Source organism: Canis lupus, chromosome 2 (genome assembly GCF_003254725.2).
Source record: "Canis lupus dingo isolate Sandy chromosome 2, ASM325472v2, whole genome shotgun sequence".
Classification (NCBI taxonomy): domain Eukaryota; kingdom Metazoa; phylum Chordata; class Mammalia; order Carnivora; family Canidae; genus Canis; species Canis lupus.
The window spans coordinates 83,576,268-83,601,242 of NC_064244.1; the positions used below are offsets into that span (position 1 = coordinate 83,576,268).

At 51.9% G+C, this 24,975-nt stretch overlaps 1 protein-coding gene and 1 long non-coding RNA gene across 3 annotated transcripts; one reads left to right on the plus strand and one right to left on the minus strand.

The window, feature by feature from the left end:
* Positions 1-868: 868 nt before the first annotated feature.
* LOC125754623 (uncharacterized) lies at positions 869-3,135 on the minus strand. The gene is made up of 2 exons (XR_007409344.1): positions 2,972-3,135; positions 869-2,186 (listed from the first exon to the last, which is right to left on the minus strand). It is a non-coding gene; the product is annotated as an uncharacterized LOC125754623 (long non-coding RNA).
* EXOSC10 (exosome component 10) lies at positions 2,567-24,245 on the plus strand. 2 transcript variants are annotated; one of them, XM_025477152.3, is made up of 25 exons: positions 2,567-2,726; positions 4,207-4,343; positions 6,437-6,560; positions 7,972-8,076; positions 8,345-8,510; positions 8,667-8,781; positions 9,861-9,936; positions 10,141-10,251; positions 10,450-10,593; positions 11,108-11,298; positions 12,235-12,391; positions 12,545-12,693; positions 12,872-12,922; positions 13,518-13,629; positions 15,744-15,794; positions 15,952-16,030; positions 16,117-16,226; positions 17,902-17,997; positions 18,309-18,383; positions 19,922-20,009; positions 20,977-21,050; positions 21,627-21,798; positions 22,488-22,549; positions 23,431-23,504; positions 24,105-24,245. In XM_025477152.3, the coding sequence occupies exons 1-25, from the start codon at positions 2,616-2,618 to the stop codon at positions 24,133-24,135; spliced, it is 2,661 nt and encodes an 886-aa protein (XP_025332937.1). In that variant the 5' UTR covers positions 2,567-2,615; the 3' UTR covers positions 24,136-24,245. The 2 variants fall into 2 exon arrangements, with proteins under 2 accessions (XP_025332937.1, XP_025332938.1); XM_025477153.3 differs by lacking the exon at positions 4,207-4,343 and having other exon boundaries at positions 2,586-2,726.
* The last annotated feature ends 730 nt before the right edge of the window (positions 24,246-24,975 follow it).

The following is a 24,975-nucleotide window of genomic DNA, read 5'->3' on the forward strand; positions in this document are numbered from 1 at the left end:
GCTCTGTACACATTTGGTGGAGAACTCCTCTATTAAAACCAAAGATGAATTCATTTTTTTTTTTTTAGGTATTTATTTTGGGACGGGTTGGGGGGGGGGGCAGAAGGTGGAGGGAGGGGGAGAAGCAGACACGCCGCTGAGCAGGGAGCCAGACACAGGGTCGATCCTAGGACCCCCCCAGGATCATGACCCCGGGTGCCCCAAAAACCAAAGATGAATTTTTTTAAGATTTTATTTATTCATTCATGAGAGACACAGAGGCAGAGACACAGGCAGAGGGAGAAGCAGGCTCCATGCGGGGAGCCCGATGTGGGACTCGATCCCGGGTCTCCAAGATCAGGCCCTGGGCTGAAGGCTGCACCAAACCTCTGAGCCACCTGGGCTGTCCCCCAAAGATGAATTTAAATGTCAATAGTAATACTGATAAGTTCTAACCTTCACGGAGAGAAAGTCTCATACTGGCCTCAGATTTTCTATGATTCTAAACCATCAACTCTTTTGCTCCAGAAAATATGATCGCCGTAACTTTCTTGGATCTACAAGAACTAACTATCAATGACCGATGATGTCACCATTCGTGAAAGATAAAGGGTATGGGAATGAATGGACTACGGAGAATGGTGGCCATCAACTGGAAAGACCTACTCCTTAGGATGGGAGTCCTTGGGATGAAGATCATTAGTGAATCCAAAGGGTTTCAAGTTACATCTAGACAAAACTTTCCAACTTTGTTGAGGTGAATTACCAAAGGTCGTGAGCTAATGGAAGCCTTGAAGGACAGGGTCATTAACCTATCAATCCAGATGGTTTCACGTAACCCTGCGAGAAGGGAGGGATATGGCAAAGAAGGACCTCCGGGATCCCTGCACACATTGGTACAATTCTTTTTTTTATTTAAATTCAATTAACATACAGTGTATTATTAGTTTCAGAGGCAGAGTTCAGTGGTTCATCAGTTGGATTTAACACCCAGTGCTCATTATGTCACGTGCCCTCCTAGTGCCCAACACCCGGTTACCCTGGCCCCCTGCAGCAACCCTCAGTGTGTTTCCTGTGGTTAAGAGTCTCTTACAGTTTGTTTCCCTCTCTGACTTCGTCTTGCTTTATTTTTCTGTCCCTTCCCATCCCATCCCATCCCTGTGTTCCTCTGTTTTGTTTCTTAAAATCCACAGAAATGTCAATGAGGATGCAGAGAAAGAGGAACCCTCTTACTCTGCTGGTGGGAATGCAAGCTGGTGCAGCCACTCTGGAAAACAGGATGGAGGTTCCTCAAAAAGTCAAATATACAATCACCCTGAGACCCAGCAATTGCACTGCGAGGGATTTACCCCAGAGATACAAAGGTGATCCGTAGGGGCACCTGCACCCCAGTGTTCACAGCAGCAATGTCCACAGTAGCTGAACTATGGAGAGAGCCCGGACGTCCATCATGGTATCTTTTTTTTTTTTAAGGTTTTATCTATTTATTCTGGAGAAATAGAGAGGCAGAGACCCAGGCAGAGGAAGAAGCAGGCTCCACGCGGGGAGCCCAAGGTGGGACTCGATCCCAGGACCCGGTGATGAATGGATAAAAAAGATGCGATCTATACATAGAGACAATGGAATATTACTCGGCCATCAAAAACAATCTTGCCATTTGCAATGACATGGATGGAACTAGGGAGTATCATGCTAAGTGAGATAAGTCACTCAGGGGGATACGGTTCTCCAGGCTAAGGCATCAGAACTCTGGGAAGCACCTAGAATTAAGGCTGTGGCCTCAAATTCCCGACTTTCAAATCTCAACTGTGCTCCATTCTACCCGCGTGTGACTCTGAACAAGTTCCTTAACCTGCGGATAATGGTATGAGGCAGCCCGAAAGCTGGTTTTAAGGCTGAGCTAGTCCAGGGGAGGCACAGAGCAAGCCTGACGGGTGGTGTCGGGCTGACCCAAGTGGAATAAGCTCAAAACCACGTGCTGTTCAAATGGACCGGGCTAGTCTCTGTCGTGCTGGGTGCGGGGGGTGGACGCAAGTCTCCTGCAGTAGGACATCTTGGGGCGCCGGGGGCTCAGCGGCTGAGCGTCAGCCTTCGGCCCAGGGCGTGACGCCGGGGTCCTGGGTTCGGGTCCCGCGTCGGGCCCCCCGCGTGGAGCCTGCTTCTCCCTCTGCCTCTCTCTGTGTTTCTCCGCAACAGATAGATAAAACCTTAAAAAAAAAAAAGATCGTGAACAAGAGACGGGCTGACGTTCAGGGCACGCGTTCGAAGCCCCGGAGTCCAGGGGCCCGGCGCGGAGCTTCCCCACCTGCGGCACGTGCTCCCCGCGGTGGGGCCGCCAGGGCGTCTGCGGGACACTTGGGGCACGTGGGGCGCCCCGCAGGTGACCCCGCAGGTGGCCGCTAGGAGCCGGGGAGCGGACAGGTGGGGGCGGCCGGCCCTAGCAGGGCGGGAACGCGGTCCCGGGCCCCGCCGCGTCGGACCAGAGACCTGAGGCCCCGCGTGGGGGGGGACCCGGGCCAACACGCGGCTCGCGCGCCCCGCCGGCTCGGCCCCGGGAGCCAGCCCCGCACATGCGCAGTGGCGTCCGGCGCGGCGGCCTCGGCGCTCTCGCGAGAGGACCCGCCAGGCCGGGAAACATGGCGCCTCCCAGCCCGCGAGAGCCCGCGGCCCCGGCGGACACGAGCGCGGCGCAGCCCGACGGGGAGATGGTGCTGCCGGGCTTCCCGGACGCGGACAGCTTCGTGAAGGTGAGCTCCGGGCGCGCGGGGGTCCACGGGCGGCTGCCGGCGCCCCCGCGGCCTCTCCGGGCGCAGATCGCACGCGGGTCGGGGCGGTCGGCTTCCCAGGGCGCCCGCCCGTCCTCACGTCCGCGCCAAGCCCGGGGGGGCGCCGGGGGGAGGCTGCAGACCCGGGGCCCCGCGCCCCCGCCCCCCGCCCCCGCCGCCGCCCCCCGCCGCTCCGGCCCCGCCCGCGCGCCTCCCGGTCCCGCCACCTGTCGGAGCCGCCCCGACTCCCGTCACCGCGTCCCCGTCTGAACCGCGCGCTGCCCCCTAGATACGGGCGGACGGACCCCGGCGCCGGCCCCTCCCGGGAGCTCCGGCTACCCGGGAGCCCCGCCGGCGCCCGCGGCCGCGCGCGGTGACGTCACTGCGGACCCCGCCCGGCTCTGCGCCGACGTCATCGGCCGTCATCGGCCGTCATCGGCCGTCACGCGCCGTCTCCCCGCGGGCGCTGCTTCTCCCCCCGCCTCCCTCGGTCTCTTGGGAACAAACAAGTAAAGAAGATCTTCGACAAATAGGAGCGAGGGACACCGGGGGCTCAGCGGCGGAGCGTCCTCCTCGGGCCCAGGGCGCGCCCCCGGGGTCCGGGATCGAGTCCCGCGTCGGGCGCCCCCGGAGCCTGCCCCCCGCCCCCCCCCGCCTGTGTCTCTCACGAATGAAGGACAAAGTCTCTTAATAAATAAGTGAATAAGTAAATAAATAAATAAAAATATATATAAATAAAAATATAAAAAACCGCAGTTAAGACTAACGGAGCCCAGACGAAACCCGGGCCGCGTGGAGCGTCTGTCCGAGATGCTCTTGTCCTTCCCTCCGACTCTCCCAAGCCCGCGAGCTCCAAGACTTGGTTCCGCGCTCAGCGCCCGCCGCCGCATCCCCGGAGCCTGAGCTGAAACCGGCGCTAAATGACTGTGACTGTGAGGCGGACTCACCATCCAGCACAATGTACCGTGTGCGGCCCATCTTTTTTTTTTAAAGATTTTATCTATTTATTCATGAGACACACAGAGAGCGAGAGGGGCAGAGACCCAGGCAGAGGGAGAAGCAGGCTCCGTGCAGGAGCCCGACGTGGGACTCGATCCCGGGACCCGGGGTCAGGCCCTGGGCTGAAGGCAGGCGCCCAACCGCTGAGCCACCCAGGGATCCCTACTCTAATTTTTTTTTAAAGATTTTATTTATTCATTCATGATAGACATAGAGAGAGAGAGAGACACACACAGAGAGAGAGAGAGAGGCAGAGACCCAGGCAGAGGGAGACGCAGGCTCCCTGCAGGAGCCCGACGTGGGACTCGATCCCGGGACCCAGGGTCAGGCCCTGGGCTGAAGGCAGGCGCCCAACCGCTGAGCCCCGCGGGCTGCCCGTGTGCAGCAGATCTCGAGAGGAGTGAGTTACCGAGTGAACGGGGAGGGGTGTGTAAACCACGCTCGTTTCTCTGGGTTTTGACAGTTTGCCCTTGGGTCGGTGGTGGCAGTGACCAAGGCATCCGGGGGCCTACCACAGTTTGGTGACGAGTATGATTTCTACCGAAGTTTTCCCGGCTTCCAGGCATTTTGCGAAACACAGGGAGACAGGTTGCTTCACTGGTAAGTCCTATCTATTATTTTCTCATATCAACAGATACAAATACAGAAAAATAGGTAATTTCCCCTGAAATTGGTTTTCTCTTAACTGTATTTTTCTGTGCTATGAAGAGCTATGGGGACACCTCGGTGGCTCAGTTGGTTAAGTCTGACTCTTGAGTTTGGCTCAGGTCGTGAACTCAAGGTTGTGCATTTGACCCCGTTGTCAGGCTCCACACTCGGCACAGAATCTGCTTTTCTCCCTCTCCTTCTGCCCCCCTCCTCCTGCAATCACACATGCTTGTACGTACTCTCTCTCTCTCTCAAATAAATCTTTTTTAAAAAAGAGCTATAAGATATAAAAACGAGACAGCGGGCTGGCTTAGTACAGCATACGACTCTTAGGATTGAGTTCAAGCCCCTTCTTGGGTGCAGAGAGTACTTAAGAAAAGTAAAATCTTTAAAAAATAAATTACACAATGTTGATTTGGGAAATGTTTTTTATTTTGAGTAGGGGAATGTTATTTGGTAAATTTTGAGCTTAACTTTTAAAAAATATATTATTGACAGGGCCTCTGGGTGGCACAGACAGTCAAGCATCTGCCTCTAGCCCAGGTCATGATCCCAGGGTCCTGGGATTGAGTCCCACTTCGGGCTCCCTGCTCAGAGGGGAGCCTGCTTCTCCCTCTTCCACTCCCCCTGCATGTGTTCTTTCTCTCTTTCTCAAGTAAATAAATGAAATCTTTAAAAAAATAAAAATAATAAATATATTGACTTTTGCACCTATTTTTGGACAGTGAATCTTTGAGTTAATGATGGACTTGAAAGCCTAGGCCAAGATTTCTCTCACACAGCTTGCAGAGCCGTGGGTATTAGCTTTTTAATAAGTGTATGAGGACAGTACACAAATAGTGATTTCGTTTAACTTGCATGACAGATTTAGAGCATCTGGGGGCACCTGAGTGGCTCCGTGGTTGAGCATCTGCCTCAGGCCCAGGGCATGACCCTCGGGGTCCCGGGATCGAGTCCCACATCGGGCTCCCCGCATGGAGCCTGCTTCTCCTTCTGCCTGTGTCTCTGCCTCTCTCTGTGTCTCTCATGAATAAGTAGATAAAAATCTTAAAAAAAAAAAAATAGAGCATCTATTTTAGATTTTATGATAAAGCAATGAATGCAAAGTATATTATTTACATAGTATGATATATTTTTTAGAATTTGAAGGAAGCTTTGAGGTAATTTCTTCCACCCTTTCAATTAACAGATGAAGAAAGGGAGTCTGAGTGAGATTTAGGGAATTGTCCAAGACCACACAACTAGCAATGCTTCTGCTATGACCGTACAGGTTTTATTAGTTTGATCAAAAAGTATTTGGGGGGATCCCTGGGTGGCGCAGCGGTTTGGCGCCTGCCTTTGGCCCAGGGCGCGATCCTGGAGACCCGGGATCGAGTCCCACATCGGGCTCCCTGCATGGAGCCTGCTTCTCCCTCTGCATGTGTCTCTGCCTCTCTCTCTCTCTGTGTGACTATCATGAATAAATAAATAAATAAAAAAAATAAAAAAAAAAAAAAAGTATTTGGGGAGGTGCACAGTCCGTTAAGCCTCCACCTCTTGAATTTAGCTCAGGTCATGATCTCATGGTTGTGAGATCAAGCCCTGCGTTGGGCTTCACGATCAGCGAGGAGTCTGCTTCAGGTATTCTCTCTCCCTCCTCCTCTGCTCCTCCCCTCATCTCTCTTATGTGCTCTCTCTCAAACAAATAAATAAAATCTTTTTTTTTTTTTTTTTTTTTTTTTTTTTTTTAAATTTTTTTTTATTTATTTATGACAGTCACACAGAGAGAGAGAGAGAGAGGGGCAGAGACACAGGCAGAGGGAGAAGCAGGCTCCATGCACCGGGAGCCCGACGTGGGATTCGATCCCGGGTCTCCAGGATCGCGCCCTGGGCCAAAGGCAGGCGCCAAACCGCTGCGCCACCCAGGGATCCCAAATAAATAAAATCTTAAAAAAAAAAAAAAAATAGTGGGAACAGTCGGAGCCCAGCCTTTCAAGCCTTCTCTCAGATTGGGAACAAATGGAATAAAGTATATGAACTAACGTTGGTTTTTCTGTCCTTCCTAGCATGAGTAGGGTAATGCAGTACCACGGGTGTCGAAGCAACATTAAGGACCGAAGTAAAGTGACAGAGTTGGAGGATAAGTTTGATTTACTAGTTGATACCAATGATGTCATTCTGGAAAGAGTGGTGAGTGTTTCATCTTACTCTTGAGATAATTAATAAATAGGGGCTCCTGGCTGGCTCAGTCAGAAGAACAGGTGACACTGGATCTCGGGGCTGTGAGTTTGAGCCCCACATTGGGCATAGAGATTACTTAAAAATAAAATCTTAAAAAAGGGGAACCCTGGGTGGCGCATGGGAACCCTGGGGGGCGCAGCGGTTTAGCGCCTGCCTTTGGCCCAGGGCGCGATCCTGGAGACCCAGGATCAAATCCCACATCGGGCTCCCAGTGCATGGAGCCTGCTTCTCCCTCTGCCTGTGTCTCTGCCTCTCTCTCTCTCTCTCTGTGTGACTATCATAAATAAATGAAAAAATAAATAAATAAATAAAAATAAAATAAAAAAAAACAAAAGAAACCAGAACATCCGAGGAAATGACAAGTTTAGCATTTCTTGTTCCAACAACATTCCCTTCCTGACAGCTGGCTTCTTTTTCCCCAAAGAAAAAACTACAGTTGTCTTCAGATATATTACCTCAACCTATCACCGCTCAGTGGAGGCCTCTTATAAATCTGTGTTCCAGATATGCAAATCCTATTGTATGGCAAGGGAAGAGGCCAACCAAAATATACTCTTTTTTTTTTTTTTTTAACTGTTATCTATAATCTGCTAAACAGCCTGATTTGTGTGATTGGAAGGAAATGAGCATCATATGATCTAGCTGACTTCTGCCTCCTCTAACTCTACAGCAGAACATTATTTACAGAAATACGTAGAGATCATCCAAAATAAAGCTAACACCCAACCATGTCGGTCCTGCAGATGTTTAAATCATGCTCTCCTGTCCCGTGAAGTCATCTCTTCCACAATCTAAATGCCCACAGGTCTTTCAGCGGTTTCTCATATTTTATGGTTTCAAGTCCTGCCATGTTACTCCTTGTGACCTGGACGCCCAAACCGATACTGCATGTCCGCTTCGATGGGACAGAGTAGATCAGAGCACCCTCATTCTCACTCTGGGTACCAGCCTTTTGTGTTGAGTAGCTACAGTCTAGGGTCTTTTTCATTCTTTTGGTGGGCCACATCACACTGTAAGTCACTTTTGCTTTGTCAGCCCAACCAAGAGCTGTAAAGGGAGTTGATCAGGGGTGGGCAGTGGCCAGTTTCTGCCCCGTCTTTGAGCAAATAATGCTTTAATTACTTTGGATGACTCTCTCAGGTATGTGTGTGTGTGTGTGTGTGTGTGTGTGTATCTGCTAAACATGTATATAATATATAAATATAATTATTAATTAAATATAATTAATATATTATGTAATGTGTAATATAATATAATATTTTTACATGTCATTTTCTGAATCTGTTTCTTAAGCATCTTAGGTAATTAACTTGTTAACCCTGAAAGGAAGGTGCTAAACTATTATGTCTTCTGCCCTTAGGGTATTTTACTGGATGAGGCATCAGGTGTGAATAAGAATCAACAGCCTGTCCTCCCGGCAGGACTGCAGGTTCCCAAAACAATAGTGTCCAGCTGGAACCGTAAGGTGAGGGCTTTTCAGATTGGCTGGAGCTTCAGACGTCATCTTTATAATAGGGCCTTTGCCTCTTCTGTTCTGATTTACTGGACACAGAACTGGCCATTCCACAACTTGTTCTCATAAACAGACATGACCTAATTACGTCTTGTCTCCTTTGTACCCCGCAACCTCACATACACATACTTTCTTAAATGAATGCCTGCAGAAGGCATAAGTGGGAATTTACTTTTCTAATTCATCAAGTTGCTATGTTATAAACTCCTTGTTGTCACAGGCAGGAGAATATAGCAAAAAAACAAAATCTGAAACTTTTCGGTTGCTTCATGCAAAAAACATCGTCCGGCCTCAGCTTAAATTCCGAGAAAAGATCGACAACTCCAACACTCCGTTTCTTCCCAAGATCTTCATCAAGCCCAATGCTCAGAAACCCCTCCCTCAGGGTAAGGCATGCAAACTCTGCCTAAGGACAGAGGAAAACCTCTCCCTCCCACCTTTCTGTCTTCTAAAAGAGCCAGTTAGCCACTCGGTGACGAGTTAAGATGTGAATGTTTTCACCTCTTTTTTGATGGTGGTGCTGTCACTGCTTGGGTCTCCAGCACTCTCGAAAGAAAGGAGAGAGCGCCCGCAGGATCGTCCGGAGGACCTGGATGTCCCCCCTGCCCTGGCTGATTTCATCCATCAACAGAGAACCCAGCAGGTGGAGCAGGACATGTAAGTATTTGCTGCTGGAACTTCGTGCTGTGGCTCCTGAACCTTTATGCCACATTCTCACTTGGTTTCATTTTTGTGAAATACATAAATGAAACAAAGAATCTGAGGAATGGGTGATTGCTATCCTTATCCTAATGTGGATCTCTTTGGTAAAACCTCCGGCTTGTGTTCATGGAGGGCCTGCACAAACGGTGTCTTGGGTAACCCTCACTGCACCCCTGGGAAGCAGCCACCACACTCCCCCACTGTATAGAGGCAGAAACAAAACAAAGGGTGCTGACTTCCCATCCAACCAGAACTTGAAACCCCAAGTGTTCTTAAAACCGTCCTTCCTCCCCTGCCGCTCTGCCTTTCTTACCGGGTATGACTCCTACAGTGAGGTAGGGGCCCGCTCATAAACTCAGCAAAGAAAAGGCAGTTTTCACTGGCAGCATAAGCATCTTAAAGAAAAAAAAAGACACTTGCTTAAAGTAGACAAATGGACCTTGCACGAGGGAAAAAGACGGTAAGAACTTTGCTAGTGTTGGTCTTTTCCTCACGCGGAGCCAGAATGGGCCTGAGCAGCATTCCTTCGGGCACAGCTCTGCACCATGAGGCCACAGGCCAAGTGCTAAAGAAATACAGGTGATGAGAGGCAGCCCTGCCCTCAAGGAACTCAGACTTAGGATTTTTCTGCAAGTAGAGATGATAGAGGAACAACAACAACAAAAAAAATAGCATTTAGCATCTGACCAACTGAGATACCTGCCCCACCCTCTCTCACCACGGGTTGTGTTTTCCAGACCACAAGAAATTGCACATTGCATGTTTTCGTATCATCCGCAATGGCAGCCACGCAGTGTTTTGAAATAGGAGCTCAAATCTTTATAGATGAGTAGAATTTTAATGATCACATTATAAGCATGAACCAGCATGACCTTTTTTTTGATGCCCTTGAATTATTAAAATAATGGTGCTTTTTATAGCAAGAAAATGTTTTCACAATGGTCTCTCCTCCTTTGCTTTTACAAATTGGATTAAAGCATCGTTTCTCCTTGAATCACAGAATTCATCAAAAGGTTTTTTTCTTTTTTATTCAGGTTTGCACATCCTTACCAGTATGAACTAGATCACTTCACTCCTCCAGAGTCAGTCCTTCAAAAGCCACAACCCCAGGTTAGCACCCAAACTTGGCTTGTGGATGATATCCAAGTAGTCCAGGAAGAATCAAATCAGTGCAATTTTGGCTTTCCTTAAATAACTTTAAAGTAAAAGGTTGCAACTTCGGATCATTTCTTGAATTCCTAGTTCATTTTGTGCTTTAGTGAAGGATGATTCATAACGTTCCTCTCTTTTTCTACCTGTGCTTTCATGCTCCAGTTATACAGGCCTGTGGGAGAGACGCCCTGCCATTTTGTGTCCTCCCTGGACGAACTGGTGGAGCTTAATGAAAAGCTCTTGACTTGTCAAGAGTTCGCGGTAGACTTAGAGGTACGTTGACCTTGAGTGAAATTTTACATTCTCTGTGGGCTCTCTCCCACTGGAGGATTATAAAACTGAGACTAGCAGATGCGTGTTTTGGTAGAAATTAGTCGTACAATTTTGCCTTTATAGCCGCCCTCCCGAAATCAGTAAAGGAAAGCCTGGTGTAATCATTTTTCCCTCTCCTCCCCTCTTTCTGGGTTTTAGCACCACTCATACAGGAGCTTCCTGGGGCTGACCTGCCTGATGCAAATCTCCACCCGAACAGAAGATTTCATTGTCGACACCCTGGAGCTTCGAAGCGACATGTACATCCTCAACGAGAGCCTCACAGACCCCACCATCGTTAAGGTCAGCCAGCCTTTTGTAGCTCATTTGTGCATGAGATTTAAGTGTTGCTCAGTTTACTGAATCATTATTTCAACACAGACCTGGTGAAGTTGAGAGAAATAATTGTAATTTCCTACTTTCCGGTCCCGCGCGCTAAACTGCTTTTATTTCTAAGCCCCAATTAGAGCAGCTTAAGCTATAGCTCGTTACCACCCGGCGACACGTTACATCATGTTAATGACTACGGCAACGAGCCCGAGCCATCAGGATCCTTTGGACTTAATGACTATCCTTATAGCTAGTAGAGCTGCCTCCTTAGAAACACTGGCTCTTGGCAGTTTCGGACGTTACGAGTGTGCAGTTAGGAGTGCGGAAGGCCGCTGATCCAAATTAAAAGGAGTTTTTAAAACTGCACCCATCTTAATTCTCCTTCTGGCTTCTAATTCCGATGTTGTAATAACCTAGAGGCAGGGTTTGTTTCAGAGCACAGTGGCCTTATACACATTGTGCCGCATGACTCCTGTTTTATCTTCAGGTCTTCCATGGTGCCGATTCAGACATAGAATGGCTACAGAAAGACTTCGGATTGTACGTAGTGAACATGTTTGATACCCATCAGGCAGCGCGCCTGCTTAACCTGGGCCGGCACTCCCTGGACCATCTGCTCAAACTCTACTGCAGTGTGGAATCGAACAAGCAGTATCAGCTGGCCGACTGGAGAATACGGTGTGTGCTTGATGGGGAAGTGTGGCCGGCAGCGGGAAGCGTGGGTGCTCACCAGCCTCTCGGCCCCGCAGACCTATGCGCAGGCTGTGACGTTTAGCTGAATCTTGAGTTGAATGTCGCTAGTCTTTCCTGCAGCTGTTTTCAGCAACATAAGCACAGCTGGAAGTTTTAGGGTGGCCATGTGGAGTGTGTGCTTCGCGGAAACAGTGGTTGGAAGAGGCGTGCCTTGTCAGTATTTATGTCCCTGTTAGTCTCTGGTTTGACACTCGGATCCCTAGTGGACGGATGGGGGTGGTGTGTGGTGATCTCCCAGAGGTCCGAGAGAATTCTAAGGTACGTAGGTGATTGCACCTTGTGATGAGTGCGTAAGAGCGTGGTGTTCCTGTGACACTTTCTGGAGTTTGGGCTCCACTCGATCACTGTCAGGTGGCTAGCTTCCTCCCCGAGGCTGCAGCTGTTGTGTGAAGAAGCCACTCAACTTCCCTCCAGGTCCGCATGCCAGAATTTCTAAAGAGAATCTGATAAAGCGGAAATAGAAAATGAAAATTGACAGAAGTCTAAACGCCAGCCCCTGTTACCAAGCCATTGTCACGTGCCAAGCACTGAGCTAAGAGCTTCAGGGCTGTTGTGCTGGGTGGTCCCACGGCAGCCTGTGAGGTGCCTTTCGTTCCGCAGGTGAGGCAGCTGAGCCCAGAGAGCTTAAGTGACTTGTCCAAGGACAGGTGTGCAGAGCTGAGGTTCAAACTCAGGGTGGCAGGGCCTCCCTTTTCAGCCACATTGTTATCCTGCTGCCCTCTCTTCCCAGCTGTGAAAACAATGGCTTGTCACATTAGATGGAGGATATATTGATATACCTGTGCCATTGGCTGTGATATCAAAGGGATCATTATGTCGCTGCTCCTCACAGCAAAATAATTTCCTTTGTTGCAATTCTAGACCTCTGCCTGAGGAAATGCTCAACTACGCCCGAGATGACACCCATTACCTGCTTTACATTTATGATAAAATGAGGCTGGAGCTGTGGGAGCGAGGCAACGAGCAGCCTGTCCAGCTGCAGGTGGTGTGGCAACGCAGCAGGGACATCTGCCTCAAGGTACAGCCTGGCCGGCCACGGCCTCTCTGTCTCTGACAGGGTCCTCGTCCTTTGCTCTGGTCTTTACATTCCTGAAAAGAGCCAAGTGTTTTGAAGAGCCCAGGGCACAATCCTGATGCCCATTGATCTTGAATGTCCTGTAATATTTTACAGAAATTCGTCAAACCTCTCTTCACGGATGAGTCCTACCTTGAACTGTACAGGAAGCAGAAAAAGCATCTCAACACCCAGCAGTTGACGGCCTTTCAGCTGCTGTTTGCCTGGAGGGATAAAACAGCTCGTAGGGAAGATGAAAGTTACGGGTAAGGGATTAGACATTCTTTTAATATCTGCTCCTAGACCGAGCAGCTCGGGTAACAAGGAAATAAAGGCCTTTTTTCTTTTCGCCATGAAAGTTGGTTACGTTTTCCCTCGCGTTGTAGCCTTTAATGGGGTTTTCTGGCAGAATTTAACGTGATCCCACTGTGTGTTTTGTTCTAGATACGTACTGCCAAACCACATGATGCTAAAGATAGCTGAAGAACTGCCCAAGTGAGTCTGAGAACTGGTAGCTATGTCCCGACTTTCTCAGCGGACAGATTTTATCCTTCAGAATCAGTTTCTCTGATAGTTCTTACCTCAAGGCTATTGACTCAGAGAAGATTAGTGCTCTAAGGAAGTTCGCAGGTCCAAGGAATGTAGAATTTCTGCCCTCTGGCTACCCTGTAGGAACTAAACCTGAGCTTCAGCCATTTCGGTGGTTATGCCTCAGATGGGGTTCAGTGTGTCTCTGAGCTGTAATTTGTTCCAAACCAAGACATCTTAACGATCGTGAATGCTTTTTGGTGTTAATGGAACAATAACCAAAGAATCTAAGTTCGTAATCTTCTGTTGACCCCGTTGCAGCACCATGTAGAGCTATGGGGCTCCTCTCCAGCTCTCCCTGCTAGCCGGAGGCGAGCGGCAAGAGGTGTCTACTCCAAGCTTGGCGCAGTAAAGCTCACCTAGAAGCCACTCGCCCAGGCTGCCCTGATAAGAATGTGTTTCCCGGGTCTTCATCTTAGTTGTCGTTCTCTGTTCTCGTCTGGGAACCTCAGGGGACCATGTCCCTAAATGACGAGTTGAATGTGTTCTTTCTTGTCTTCAGGGAACCTCAGGGTATCATAGCTTGCTGTAACCCTGTTCCACCTCTTGTGCGGCAGCAGATCAATGAGATGCATCTTTTAATCCAGCAGGCTCGAGAGATGCCCCTGCTCAAGGTAAGAAGCTTTGCTGCTAAAGGTTCCAGGTCGACAGGCCTGTTCTCTCTGCTGGCACCTGTGGTCTTCTCCATACACGATCTGGTCTCCATTCTAAAAAACCCCGAGAAAATCATAGGGGTTAGGAAAGGCAGTAGACGTGTCGTCTTCTTTTTTAATCTTTAAAGATAAAAATAAAAAATAAAAATCTTTAAAGATTTTATGTATTCATTTGAGAGAGAGCACAGGCAGTGGGAGGAGCAGAGGGAGAGGGAGAAGCAGATTCTCCACTGAGCAGGGAGCCTGATGCGGGTCTTGATCCAAAGACCCTGAGATTATGACCTGAGCTGAAAGCAGATACTTAGCCAACTGAGCCACCCAGGCACCCTGACATGTCTTGTCTTCTTCATGATGGTCAAAAGCTAAATGTACTCCTTGTTAGTTTTTTTTTTAAAGATTTCTTTTATTTACTTATTTTAGAAAAGAATGTACGCGGGTGCACACCATCGAGGAGGATGGGCGGAGGGAAAGGGAAAGAGAATCTCAAGCAAACTGCACTGAGCCTGGAGCCTGACATGGGGCTCAGTCTCACAACCTGGAAGTCATGATCTGAGCTGAAGTCAAGTCTGGTTGCTTAACTGACTGAGCCACCCAGGCGCCCCATTCCTGCTTGTTTGTTTATGATCTTATCTTCGATAATCCATCATCAAGTAAAGTCTAACGACTAGGCCGGTTAGCTATCCTTTAGAGGCAGTTAATCTGGATTGGGGATAAAATGGATTGGGGGTCACAGCGCCTGGCTGGTTCACACAGAAAGGCTGTGCCCCTTGGTCTTGGGGTGAGGAGTCTGAGCTCCACGCTGGGTGTAGAGGTTATTTAAATAAACTCGAGGGGCATCTGTGTGGCTCTGTCAGATAAGTGTCCAACTCTTGATTCTGGCTTAGGTCATGATCTCAGGGTCGTGAGATTGAGCCCCACGTTGGGCTCTGCTCTCAGCAAGGAGTCAGCTTCTCTCTCTCTCTCTCTCTCTCTCTCTCTCTCTCTCCCCCTCCCTCTCTCCCTCCCCTTACCCCCTCCTGCTCCCACTCTGTCTCACTCTAAAATAAATAGTTAAAAAACAAAACAAAAACAACCTTCAGAAAAAGAGTGGAGTGGGGTCTCAGTACCAGGAGCATGTTTTGGATGCTCTGATGTAAAATGATAAGGCCCCATGAGTTTGGTGGTCATGGAAATTGAAAGGAAAAGAAAGAAATGAGAAGCACTATCAGAAGAAGGGTTAATGTGACTTAGTAACAGACGTGAAAGTTGCTGCTGGTTTTTTGAGTACTTTGCAAAGTACTCCAGAGCGTTCTCTCTGAAGTGGAGTCAAAGACAATCACTCCCAACATAAAGCCTAGGTGGCTGGGAAGATAGAGCCTTGGCTAGAAATGGGGAATTCAGGAAGAACTAATTTTATGAAGGAGATGCTAAACTTCCGCAGACTTGGGTGAAGGCAGGCTGTGCAGCTCAAAGTCCAGACACACGCGTCTCCACGCACGCGCGGTGCACAGGTGCGAACAGCAGCCTGGGTGCACACGCGCACCTCTGGGGATGGGACTACGTGCTTGGATAGATTTGCATGCTTCAATTTGAATTTGGGGGGACAGTTTTTTATTGTGTTGCCCCGGTGGTGATATTGGTATATGATAAATTGTATTAGCAATTTTTTGAGAGATTATGAATCCAGAAAGACTTAAATCAGTTCCTTTAGGGCGATAAAGAAGAAAGTCAGGATATACACATTTCAGTCTTTGTGTTAACGTTGCTTTAAAAAAAAAGATTTCTTTTATTCAGTCTACAGTTTGGGCAAGTAAAGAGAGAAGCCCTGGTTTCTAGAGGAGACTCTCTTTCAAGCTGTCAGAAATCTGCATTGGGTCTTGTGATAGAGACATTCTTTCATTCATTCTTCGATTCAACAAATAATTGCTGAGCACTACGTGGTTATAGTGCCAGGCACTGCTGTCAGGGATGAAGGGCAGCATAACGTCTGCGGGCTCTTGTAAGGCGCGTCCGGTGGAGGGACGCAGTCTGTGCTGGGGAAATGTGGTCGCCACGTCTAGGCACCTTTCCTCAGATGCTCTTTTGTTTTTCCCCAGTCCGAAGTCGCAAGTGGCGTGAAGAAGAGCGGCCCACTGCCCGGTCCCGAGGTAGAGCGCTGTGTCTGTCGTCTCTGTTCTGGGGGAGGACACTGGTCGGCACCAGGGCGGGATGAGCCCCCTGTCAGAGCCAGCCCCCGGCCGTGCAGCAGAGCTGCCGCATGCTTGCAAGTCTTTCACAAGGCCTTTGGGTTTCTTTTTGCTGCAGAGATTGGAGAATGTTCTCTTTGGACCCCACGACTGCTCCCACGCCTCTTCGGACGGCTACCCTATGATGCCAAGCAACGGTAACGTAGAGGTCTCTGGAATGGCCCAGAAACCGCCTCATGCACTCTTCACGAGGCTTTGACTGTACTGACTTCCATCCCTCTAGGGCCTGTGCCAGCGCAGAAACAGGCAAGCCTCTTCCCTGAGCGAAGAGAAGAGGAGGCCCTGCCAGATACCGGATGCCTCATCGCCACTGCCGTCATCACACTATTTAACGTGAGTGCTAGGAGATGGTGGGGAGGTGACGCAGACCCGTAGGCAGTTACTGGGTTTATCAAACAGGTGTCTGCCCGGCCTGCTGCATCTGCATTTGAGATTAACGCCAGAAGTAAAAGCCAGCAGCAGTGGGAACAGCCATGGGGACAGATCTGCCAGTGGTCCATGAGAGGCGGGTGGAGGGTTCTCTCAGGAGAAGAAACCCCCGAAGAAGGGTTGACATCTGGACGCCGGCTAATGCCTAGTCGGGAGGAGGGCGTGGGCTGCGGTGACATAGAGGCAGGACCTTCCCTTCCAGCTGCAGGGAAGGCACAGCCCATCCTCAGCCCCTGCTCAACGGGGCTGCGCGTCCCTTAACGACACAAGTCAGCGCCTCCTACACGTGCTCAGGCTGAAAAAGAGGAGGCTTTGAAAAGCATTTCTGTACAGCGCGGCTGAGTAGGGACAGTGAAGAGCAAGATACGAAGGCGCCAGCACGTGGGTAGAAATGTGTTTCCCATCCCAAAGAGGGGCTGCGTCATGGTAGACAGTGGCCCCGTCTGGTCCGGGAGCGCGTGTGGCCAACCTGGGCCCAGCCGTGCTCCTGCACTCGGCAGCGGGTGGTGACGGAGCCGTCCCAGTCTGTCCTACCCAGCGGGTGTCTGTCTTGTTTCTGCCAGGGCTTGAACTACGGGCTCCTTACAAGAGGAGGACCAGGGTGCAGTTGTTGGTCAAGATGGGTGGATACTAAAATGACCAGCTTGAAAGGAAAATGCACAGATAAAACTCTGAATAGTGCAAACAACAGATGTGCTAAAGGAAAAATCACAATTTCTGGAAAGAAAGAGAAGCAAGCATACGATCTGTATGGATAAAGACGAGTATCCAGCTTAGCACGTGTTCACGGGAGAAACAGCTGGTGGTTCAGTAGGTTCCAGGATCACAGGTCACAGCTGGTCCATCGTGCCAGAGCGCGGGGCCAAAGCCAGAAAGGCAAAATGCCACCTGCAAAATGTACTACCCGAGAGTTAACTTTTTTTCCCCACTTAATCACATACATTTAGATTGGGTCTTGCTTCGGTTATTCCTGAGCAGAGCAGTCCGCGAGCTTTAACTGGGCCAACGAGGTGACTCGGCCCCTAAAGATACGAGCATGAGCTTTGGGCTGCGTGAGCATGGGCGCGCTGTGCTTGGGTGTCCTGTGCTGTGTGGCAGGACTGTCGCCACGGAGAAAGCAGAAGGAAAGCACGTTCTGAACCCAGTTGGAAGCAACACCCGGTTGCCTGATTTTACTGATTCCCCATAATGGTTTCTGATTTTTAATTTGCAAGTGTCTGCTTACAACCTCAAGTTCTAGAGCCACCCAGACCCGGTTTCAGTCTTCATCCTGCCCCGTTAGCTCTCAGGCTCTGCAAGACATAACCACACTGTGCCTCAGTTTCCTCATCTGTAAGGTGGGGAGAATAATACCACATACCTCATATGTTATAAGGGCACCCTGAGAATTCGCTGGTTCAATAAATGTGTTAAGACGCCCTCCTGCGTGCTGGCCCACGCTGCTAGAGGGCCCCCTACGTGTGAGAGGCCCGAAGAGTAGCGGTTGTTCTGCTGCCGCCACGAGGATTCTGCGGCTTGCGTCGTGAAGCCACACAGCGGTCGCGGTGATAAGTTGGTCCTTTTCTGCCCGTCCCTGCAGGAACCCAGTGCTGAAGAGAGCGGGAAGAGCCCATTAACAGTTGCACAGAAGAAAGCCCAGAACATAATGGAGTCCTTCGAAAATCCGTTTAAGATGGTAAGGGAGCGCTGTGTACGCCCGGGGCTGACGGTAGGCCCAGCCTTCTGCGGCTCGTAGGGCCTCCTGCCCGGAAAGGAAGCCAGCGGTCCTGGAGAGGGAGCTTCTGAGCCCGGCGTGTCGGTTGCGCCTGGTGTCCGGGTTGGGACAGAGTCGGGGTCCTCTAAGACGAAAGCTGCAAGGACGCCTCTCGGGTGCCCGGGAGCCGTGGCCGGGCCGACGCACGGACCAGGCCTCCCACGTGCAGCCCACAGGAAACCCCGTCCGGGGCCTGCGCGCGTTTCAGTGACTGTTTCCTTCCATTCCTCCAGTTCCTGCCTTCCCTCGAACACCGTGCTCACGTTTCTCAGGCAGCAAAGTTTGATCCTTCGTCAAAAATCTATGAAGTAAGTGGATTTGTCACCCTTTCCGAGAGGGACTTTCTAAGACGGGGGGACTCCTTAATTATCTGAACCAGGTCTCTGTTAAGCCCATCCTGAACCTCCTGAAAAGGAATACAAAGGACACTTCATGTATAAATATAGAGAGACATATATAAGCAATGTTTCTTTTTTTACTTTAAAGATTTTATTCGTTCATGAGAGACACAGGGAGACGCACAGACACAGGTCGAGGGAGAAGCAGGCTCCCTGCAGGGAGCCCGACGCGGGACTCGATCCCGGGACCCCAGGATCATGGCCTGGGCCAAAGGTGGTTGCTCAACCGCTGAGCCACCCGGGTGTCCCGATAATGTTTTGAGAGAGGGGGGCCAGAACCTTATTCTGATTTTCAGAAGCATTTGGGAACCTGAACGGGCCTTTGGTTTTTGCGTTTGGCTTTTAATTGAAGTTTAGCCTACGTGCGGTAGGCGTTCTGTGTTGGGCGTACCGCTGGACGTTCGAGTGTTACTGTAGGGCTCTCACAGGTGACAGCTTACGTTTTAAAACACTCTGTCTTCCGTTGTTGGTTTGTTTTTAACAGCATTATGAACAAGAATAAGGAAACCCCTTCCCTGGAGCCCCATGAGATGTTCCTGGGAGCCCGCGTGTTAATCGTTAGCCTTCCTGCGGGAAGTGCCTGCTCGGGTCGGGTGGGCCTGGCCCCCGCTGCCCGGCGCTCTCTCCTTAGGCAGCAAGCGCAGGCGGAACCGCACGGGCCTCCTGTCGCTAGTGTTAGCCTGTTGCCTGTTGTCTTTAGCGGTGGGGAGTCCAGTGGATTTTTTGCCTCCTTTCTCCCCCGCTGGCTGTGGCCCGCTCCCAGGCACACCTTCCCACGCCAGCTGTCGTATCTGAGATGCGTTCTAACACCGCAGCCAAGTGAGGTATCCCGGCAGCACTCTCGCCCTGAGAAGTCCTGCCTTGGAGCCCAGCTCTACCGTCTGCTAACCGTGTCCCGTCAGACGTAGCTTCTCAGAGCCTGTTTCCGTCTCAAAGTGGGGGTGACGATAATGCCTTGTTCCCGGGATCATAGAAGGGATTGGATGAGAGGATGAGCAGGAAGGTGTCCGGCCCTGTGCTGGGAATACTGTGGTGCTTTGTCCTCTTGATCAGTATTTTATAAAAGCCAGCATGAGATTTTATTTTTTGTGTCCTCAGACTTGGAATCTGTGACTTGGAGTGTGCGTGGCTGCTAGGTTAGCACGCCCGGCATCGCCTCATTAAAAAAATAAAGCATTCCTGGGTGGCTGAGTTTTGGAGTGTTTTTGTTTTGTTTGTTTTCTTTTTTTTTTTTTTTTTAATTTTTTTTTTTAATTTTTATTTATTTATGATAGTCACAGAGAGAGAGAGAGGCACAGAGACACAGGCAGAGGGAGAAGCAGGCTCCATGCACCGGGAGCCCAATGTGGGATTCGATCCCAGGTCTCCAGGATCGCGCCCTGGGCCAAAGGCAGGCGCCAAACCGCTGCGCCACCCAGGGATCCCTGTTTTGTTTGTTTTCATTGTAGATCAGCAACCGTTGGAAGCTGGCAAGCCAGGTACAGGTACACAAAGAACCTAAAGAAACTGCCAAGGAGAAGGCAGCGGAGCAAACAGGTAGCACTCGATTTCTTGTGACTGAGCCCATCGGAGTGTCTGTTGGAGGACGGGCCTCGTACATCCTTCTGTTTGTTCCACAAAGTGCCGGCGGGACAGGGGCAAAGCACAGCCCCCGCCCCGTGCGCTGGCCTCTTCCTGGGGGATAGGGTCAGGGACCCGTGATGTACGTTCCCCCAGATGGTGCTTCCGCAGGGAGCGGGGTAGGAAGTGCTCGGGGTGGGCATGAGGCCCGGTGGCTGCTTCCACATGGTGTTTACAGAAGCGGGTCTGATAATGTGACAGTCGCAAGGACCGCAGCTTCCAGGGGAAGAGTGCTCCGTCCTGTTGGCCCACCGGGTGTAAGGCCTGTGGTGGTTCCTCGCTGGGCGTGCGCAGAGGGTGCCCCGGGGCACAGTGTGGCTGCGGGGGGCACAGGACCCGGTGCCGGGACGCAGGCCTGTACTCTGAGCGGGTTGGGAAGCTGTGGAGGGTTTGAGCGGAGCAGTGACAGGCACTGAGCTTCAGAAAGCCCCCTTGGGGACCGTGGAGGGTCCAGCAAAGAGGGCGAGGGCGGGAGGCCAGGTGAGGGCCTCTGTTGGGCAGCGTGGTAGCAGAGGTGGTCAGCGGTGGCCCGAAGCCGATGGGCCCCATGGTGACGCTGACAGCGCGTGAGGACCGATTGGCCTGTGGCCCAGGGGAGGAAGGGGCAGCCGTGGGGGCCAGAGGGCTGGTCCTGAGCCACTAGACGGGGTGGCCGGCCGCAGAGTGAGCGCGCACAAGAGCCCGCTGGGGAAATGGTTTTGTTCTGGTCCTTGGTGTGTTTTGGTTGCCGTCCCTCTGGAAGGTCCTCGGAGAGGCACCACCGGGCTGGCCGTGTCCGGTTTGGGTTCCCGGGGTGGGGGCGGGGGGGGGGGTGCCCCGGCCAGGTGAGGGGGGAGGCTTGGCTGCTGGGGGCCGCAGCTCCATGGACCCTGCTCTCTTGCAGCCGCCCGGGACCAGGCCAAGGAAGAGTACAGAGCGACCGTGGAGCAGGCCGTGTCTGTCCGACAGCAGGCTGCCGTACGTGCTGGCTCCTCTGCTTTTTCTTTTGAGAAAGGAGTTGCCCCTGGTCCCGGTCAGGATTTTCCCCACGCATCAGGAGGGCTTGCCCTGCACTTCAAAATAACGCTTACTCGTCTTTCTAGCTCTCTTGGTTATCAGTCGGTGCCTCCTCATTCCCCTCAAAAAAGATTACATCCGAACTCCTCTTAGGTGATTTGTTTTGCTGGATTTATAGTAAACAGACCGTCCCCCCGACTCTGGTAGGAGACAAGGGACCGAAGCTCGTTAGTGGCCAAGCCCATTGTGCGTCCTGCTCTGCCCGCATGTGTTCCTGTTCTCCACCACCCTCGAGCCCCCGGATTGCGTAGCCCCTGCCTGTCAACTGACCTGGTGTCCTCCTCCCGCGAGGAGCTTGTCCCACCTGGCACCAGCCCCACCCAGCTCTCGGCCGCCAGCACCCTCTCCCTGTCCGCAAGCCCACAGGTGCCGGCACGGTGGGCAGGTGACCCCCTAGTGGTGCGCAGGCCTGGGGGCTCGCTAGGCCTGTCCCCTCCACGCGCGTGCTTCCTTCCCACGGTGTGTTCCCACCTACAGCTAGAAAGTGCCGCCAAGAAGAGGGAGCGAACCACAAGTGACCCGAGGACCACAGAACAGAAACAAGAGAAGAAACGACTCAAAACTGCTAAGAAGCCCAAAGACCCAGATCCGCCAGAAAAAGATTTCACCCCTTACGACTACAGCAAGTCGGACTTCAAGGCTTTTGCTGGTGAGGCCGGGACTGGTGCCCTTTAAGGAGTGTCGGGCCGTGGGGGGCGGCGGGGGGGGGAGCTGGGAGTGAAGACGGCAGGATTAGGCAGGAATAGGCACCCGTGCAGCCTGGGGCAGGCAGGGCTCGCACCCTCCAGGGAAAGCGGGGCCGGGGCCAGACAGAAGGCACCGCCCATGGCGCCCTGCGCTGGAGCTCAGTCGCCGTAGCCACCCTGGTAGTCGAGCAAGGTGCCGTCCTTTCCAGTAGTGACTCCATGTGTCTTCACGGTAGCTTGTGCCCAGAAACGCGTTTTCTCAGACAAACACGGCAGAGTTACCTGAAGAAACCTGATGCCCGGGAGGTGCTCCGTGGCCCCTTAGCCCTGAGTCCACCCACCTTGGAGGAGCCCCAGTCTGGAAGACAGGGCAGGGCAGGACTGTGTCTCGGGGCCCCGTGACTGCCAGTGGCACGGAATGGCCGGCGTGCAGGGACCAGCACGGATGTCCTTGGAGTGAGAGGAGCTGGCGCTTTAGCACCTGCCTGTGCGGAGATAGACCCGTGACAGACGAGCCTGCTGTAGGGACTGCCTTCGGGACGGAGCACACGACACGTGATCCGTGTCAGCCTAAGTCCCTCGCGGGGGCGCGTGTGCCTGCCCAGCAGTCGGCCTCGCTGCGCTCACTGGTATCGCCTCTCTTACCTTCCAGGAAACAGCAAATCCAAACCTTCTTCCCAGTTTGATCCAAATAAGCAGACCCAGCCCGGCAAGGTAAGAAATACGCCCGACACGTACAATTAAGGACGTCATATATGTCAGCTGTGAGTTGCCTAAAAATTCAGAAACAAAATACAAGTTGCCACTAAAGAGAAAAGAAACGGGATCCCTGGGTGGCGCAGCGGTCTGGCGCCTGCCTTTGGCCCAGGGCGCGATCCTGGAGACCCGGGATCGAATCCCACGTCGGGCTCCCGGTGCATGGAGCCTGCTTCTCCCTCTGCCTGTGTCTCTGCCTCTCTCTCTCTTTCTTCTCTCTCTGTGACTATCATAAATAAAATAAAATTAAAAATTAAAAAAAAAAAGAGAGAGAAAAGAAACCCGTCCATGAGAACTGCCACCTGCTCGCGTGCCCACGGTGCTTTTCCCCTCTTCCTCTGCCGCGAAGACGGCGGCCCGGCCAGCAGCCCTCTCCCTCTGCACGTCCTTTCCCTCCCCCCACCTCTCCCCAGTACACGCAATACCCATCAGCTACCCCAGCAATAAAAAGAAAGCTGAAGAGGCTGCGAAGGCGGGTGTGGGGTTTGCAGGGCTGTTTTCTGTTTGCTACCATGGGAATTACAGCTGCAGGCCACACACCCTTGTCCGGGCGCCCGCACAAGCCTGCATCTGCCCCCGTGGGCGTTGGTGCCGGTCGGAGCCAAGTGTGGCCACAGGTTTGGCTTGCGGAGGCTGAGGCGTGCGTGGAGCCCTGTTCCCAGTAGTAGCTCCTCCTGCCGGCCCAGCCTTCAGAAGCGCCCAGAAACGTCCGTTTGCGAGAAAACCAGTCACACCGGTGGCGCCGGAGTCTTGGATGGGCCAGCTGGGCGCATGAGTGTTTCCTGTGTGTCCTGTGGTCAGGTTGTCACTGGGCCCAAATGGGTTTTTATCTTTTTCAGAAATGCGCCGCACCCAAAAAACTTAAACAGTCGGGAAACAAAAGCATGTCCTTTCCAACCGGAAAGTCAGACAGGTACGTGGTCGAGGCCAGCGCGGCCCCGCGATCCCAGATGCCCCTCTGTCACTCTGGAAGCTGAGGCAGGCGGAGGGGAGGGCCTTGCCGGGTGCCACCCCCGACCGTCGCCGCGTCCCAGGACGCAGACCCCGTCACTCACTGCCTATACCCATACGGCTTCCCGGGTCGCCTCCAAGCAGGTAGGCTCAGAGCTTTCCCAGCCCTGCCCGTTTCTGGGGAATGAGGGGAAAACCCCATAAGTAAATGCGGGTTGTCATTTAAGAATATTTCCATTAAAAACATGAAACCCACATCCTCGGGGCAAAGCCTAGAGTCGACTCACCCCTAGGGTGTGGCCTGCGGAGGAGGGAAACTGCCCTTAGATCTGTTGGCGCAGCCCTGCTCCAGGGGCCCCAGGGCACTTCCCCAGTGCACTCCGTCCCGTCCCCGGGCGTGGGGGTCACGCGGCCGCGCAGTCCCGTTCTGCAGGAGCCCCGAACACACCGTGCCTCCGCCGGTTGTGGGTTAGTAGGGTTTGCGGCACTTTGCAAACGAGCTGAGAATAAGCCTCCAGCCAAACTGGAAGACGTAACTCTTGTTTTCCCACCGTCTCTGCAGGGGTTTCAGGCACAGTTGGCCAAAGAGATAGTGTTGGAGGAGACCCTTGGAATTCCCCAGTGGACCGGATGCACCAAATGGTGGTGCTGGTTTTGTACAGACTCATTTTCAAGCCATTAAAAATAATTCTTACTGGAAGAAGGGGGATTCCTGACTTTTCCTTTGCTGCCACCACAGTCCCGGCAGGAGAGGACAGACCCCACCCTGTTCAGGTCACCGTCTTCAGTTGCCTGTGGGTAAGTGTGCCCTTGAGGACGCTGCGATCTCTGGAGAAATCCAGGGTCTCAGAAGGGCGCGTCCACGAGGCGGGAGCACGGACTCTCCGTTGTCAGGACGTCAGGGCGGCCTGTCACGTGCCTTCAGGTCCTGCCAGTGAAGCCACAAGGTACAAACGCCCCAGAGGATTTCCTGGTGGAGCTCTAGAGCCGGCTGTGGCCTCCAGAGGGCCGGCTCTCCTCCCCGTTCCTGTCTCGCTCCCTTTTGCTTTTAACATTGTTTCTCCCAATTAAAAAAGTAATAGCACATTCGCGGTAGGAAATGAGGAAAAGAGAGGAACCGCGTCCTCTGTAATCCCACCACACCGAGGGCAGCGTTCACACTCCAGGTGTCAGCGCTTTGTACCACTGTGTATTTTCGTTTCTGAACTTGGGTGTATGTTTCTACAGGTTTTCACTTTTCCAAGGTTCTGTCTTTTCTCATCCCAAAATTCACTCCAGCCCCACCACCATTTTTGAGCACGTAGGTTTCCATTTTGGTATCCTTCGTAGTAACGTGGCATGGAGCTTGTTCAGAATTCCATTTGATTTTAACCCTGGGATGGGCTATTGAAGCCAGAAAGCATAAAATGATGCCATTAGTTTTGTTTTCAGAC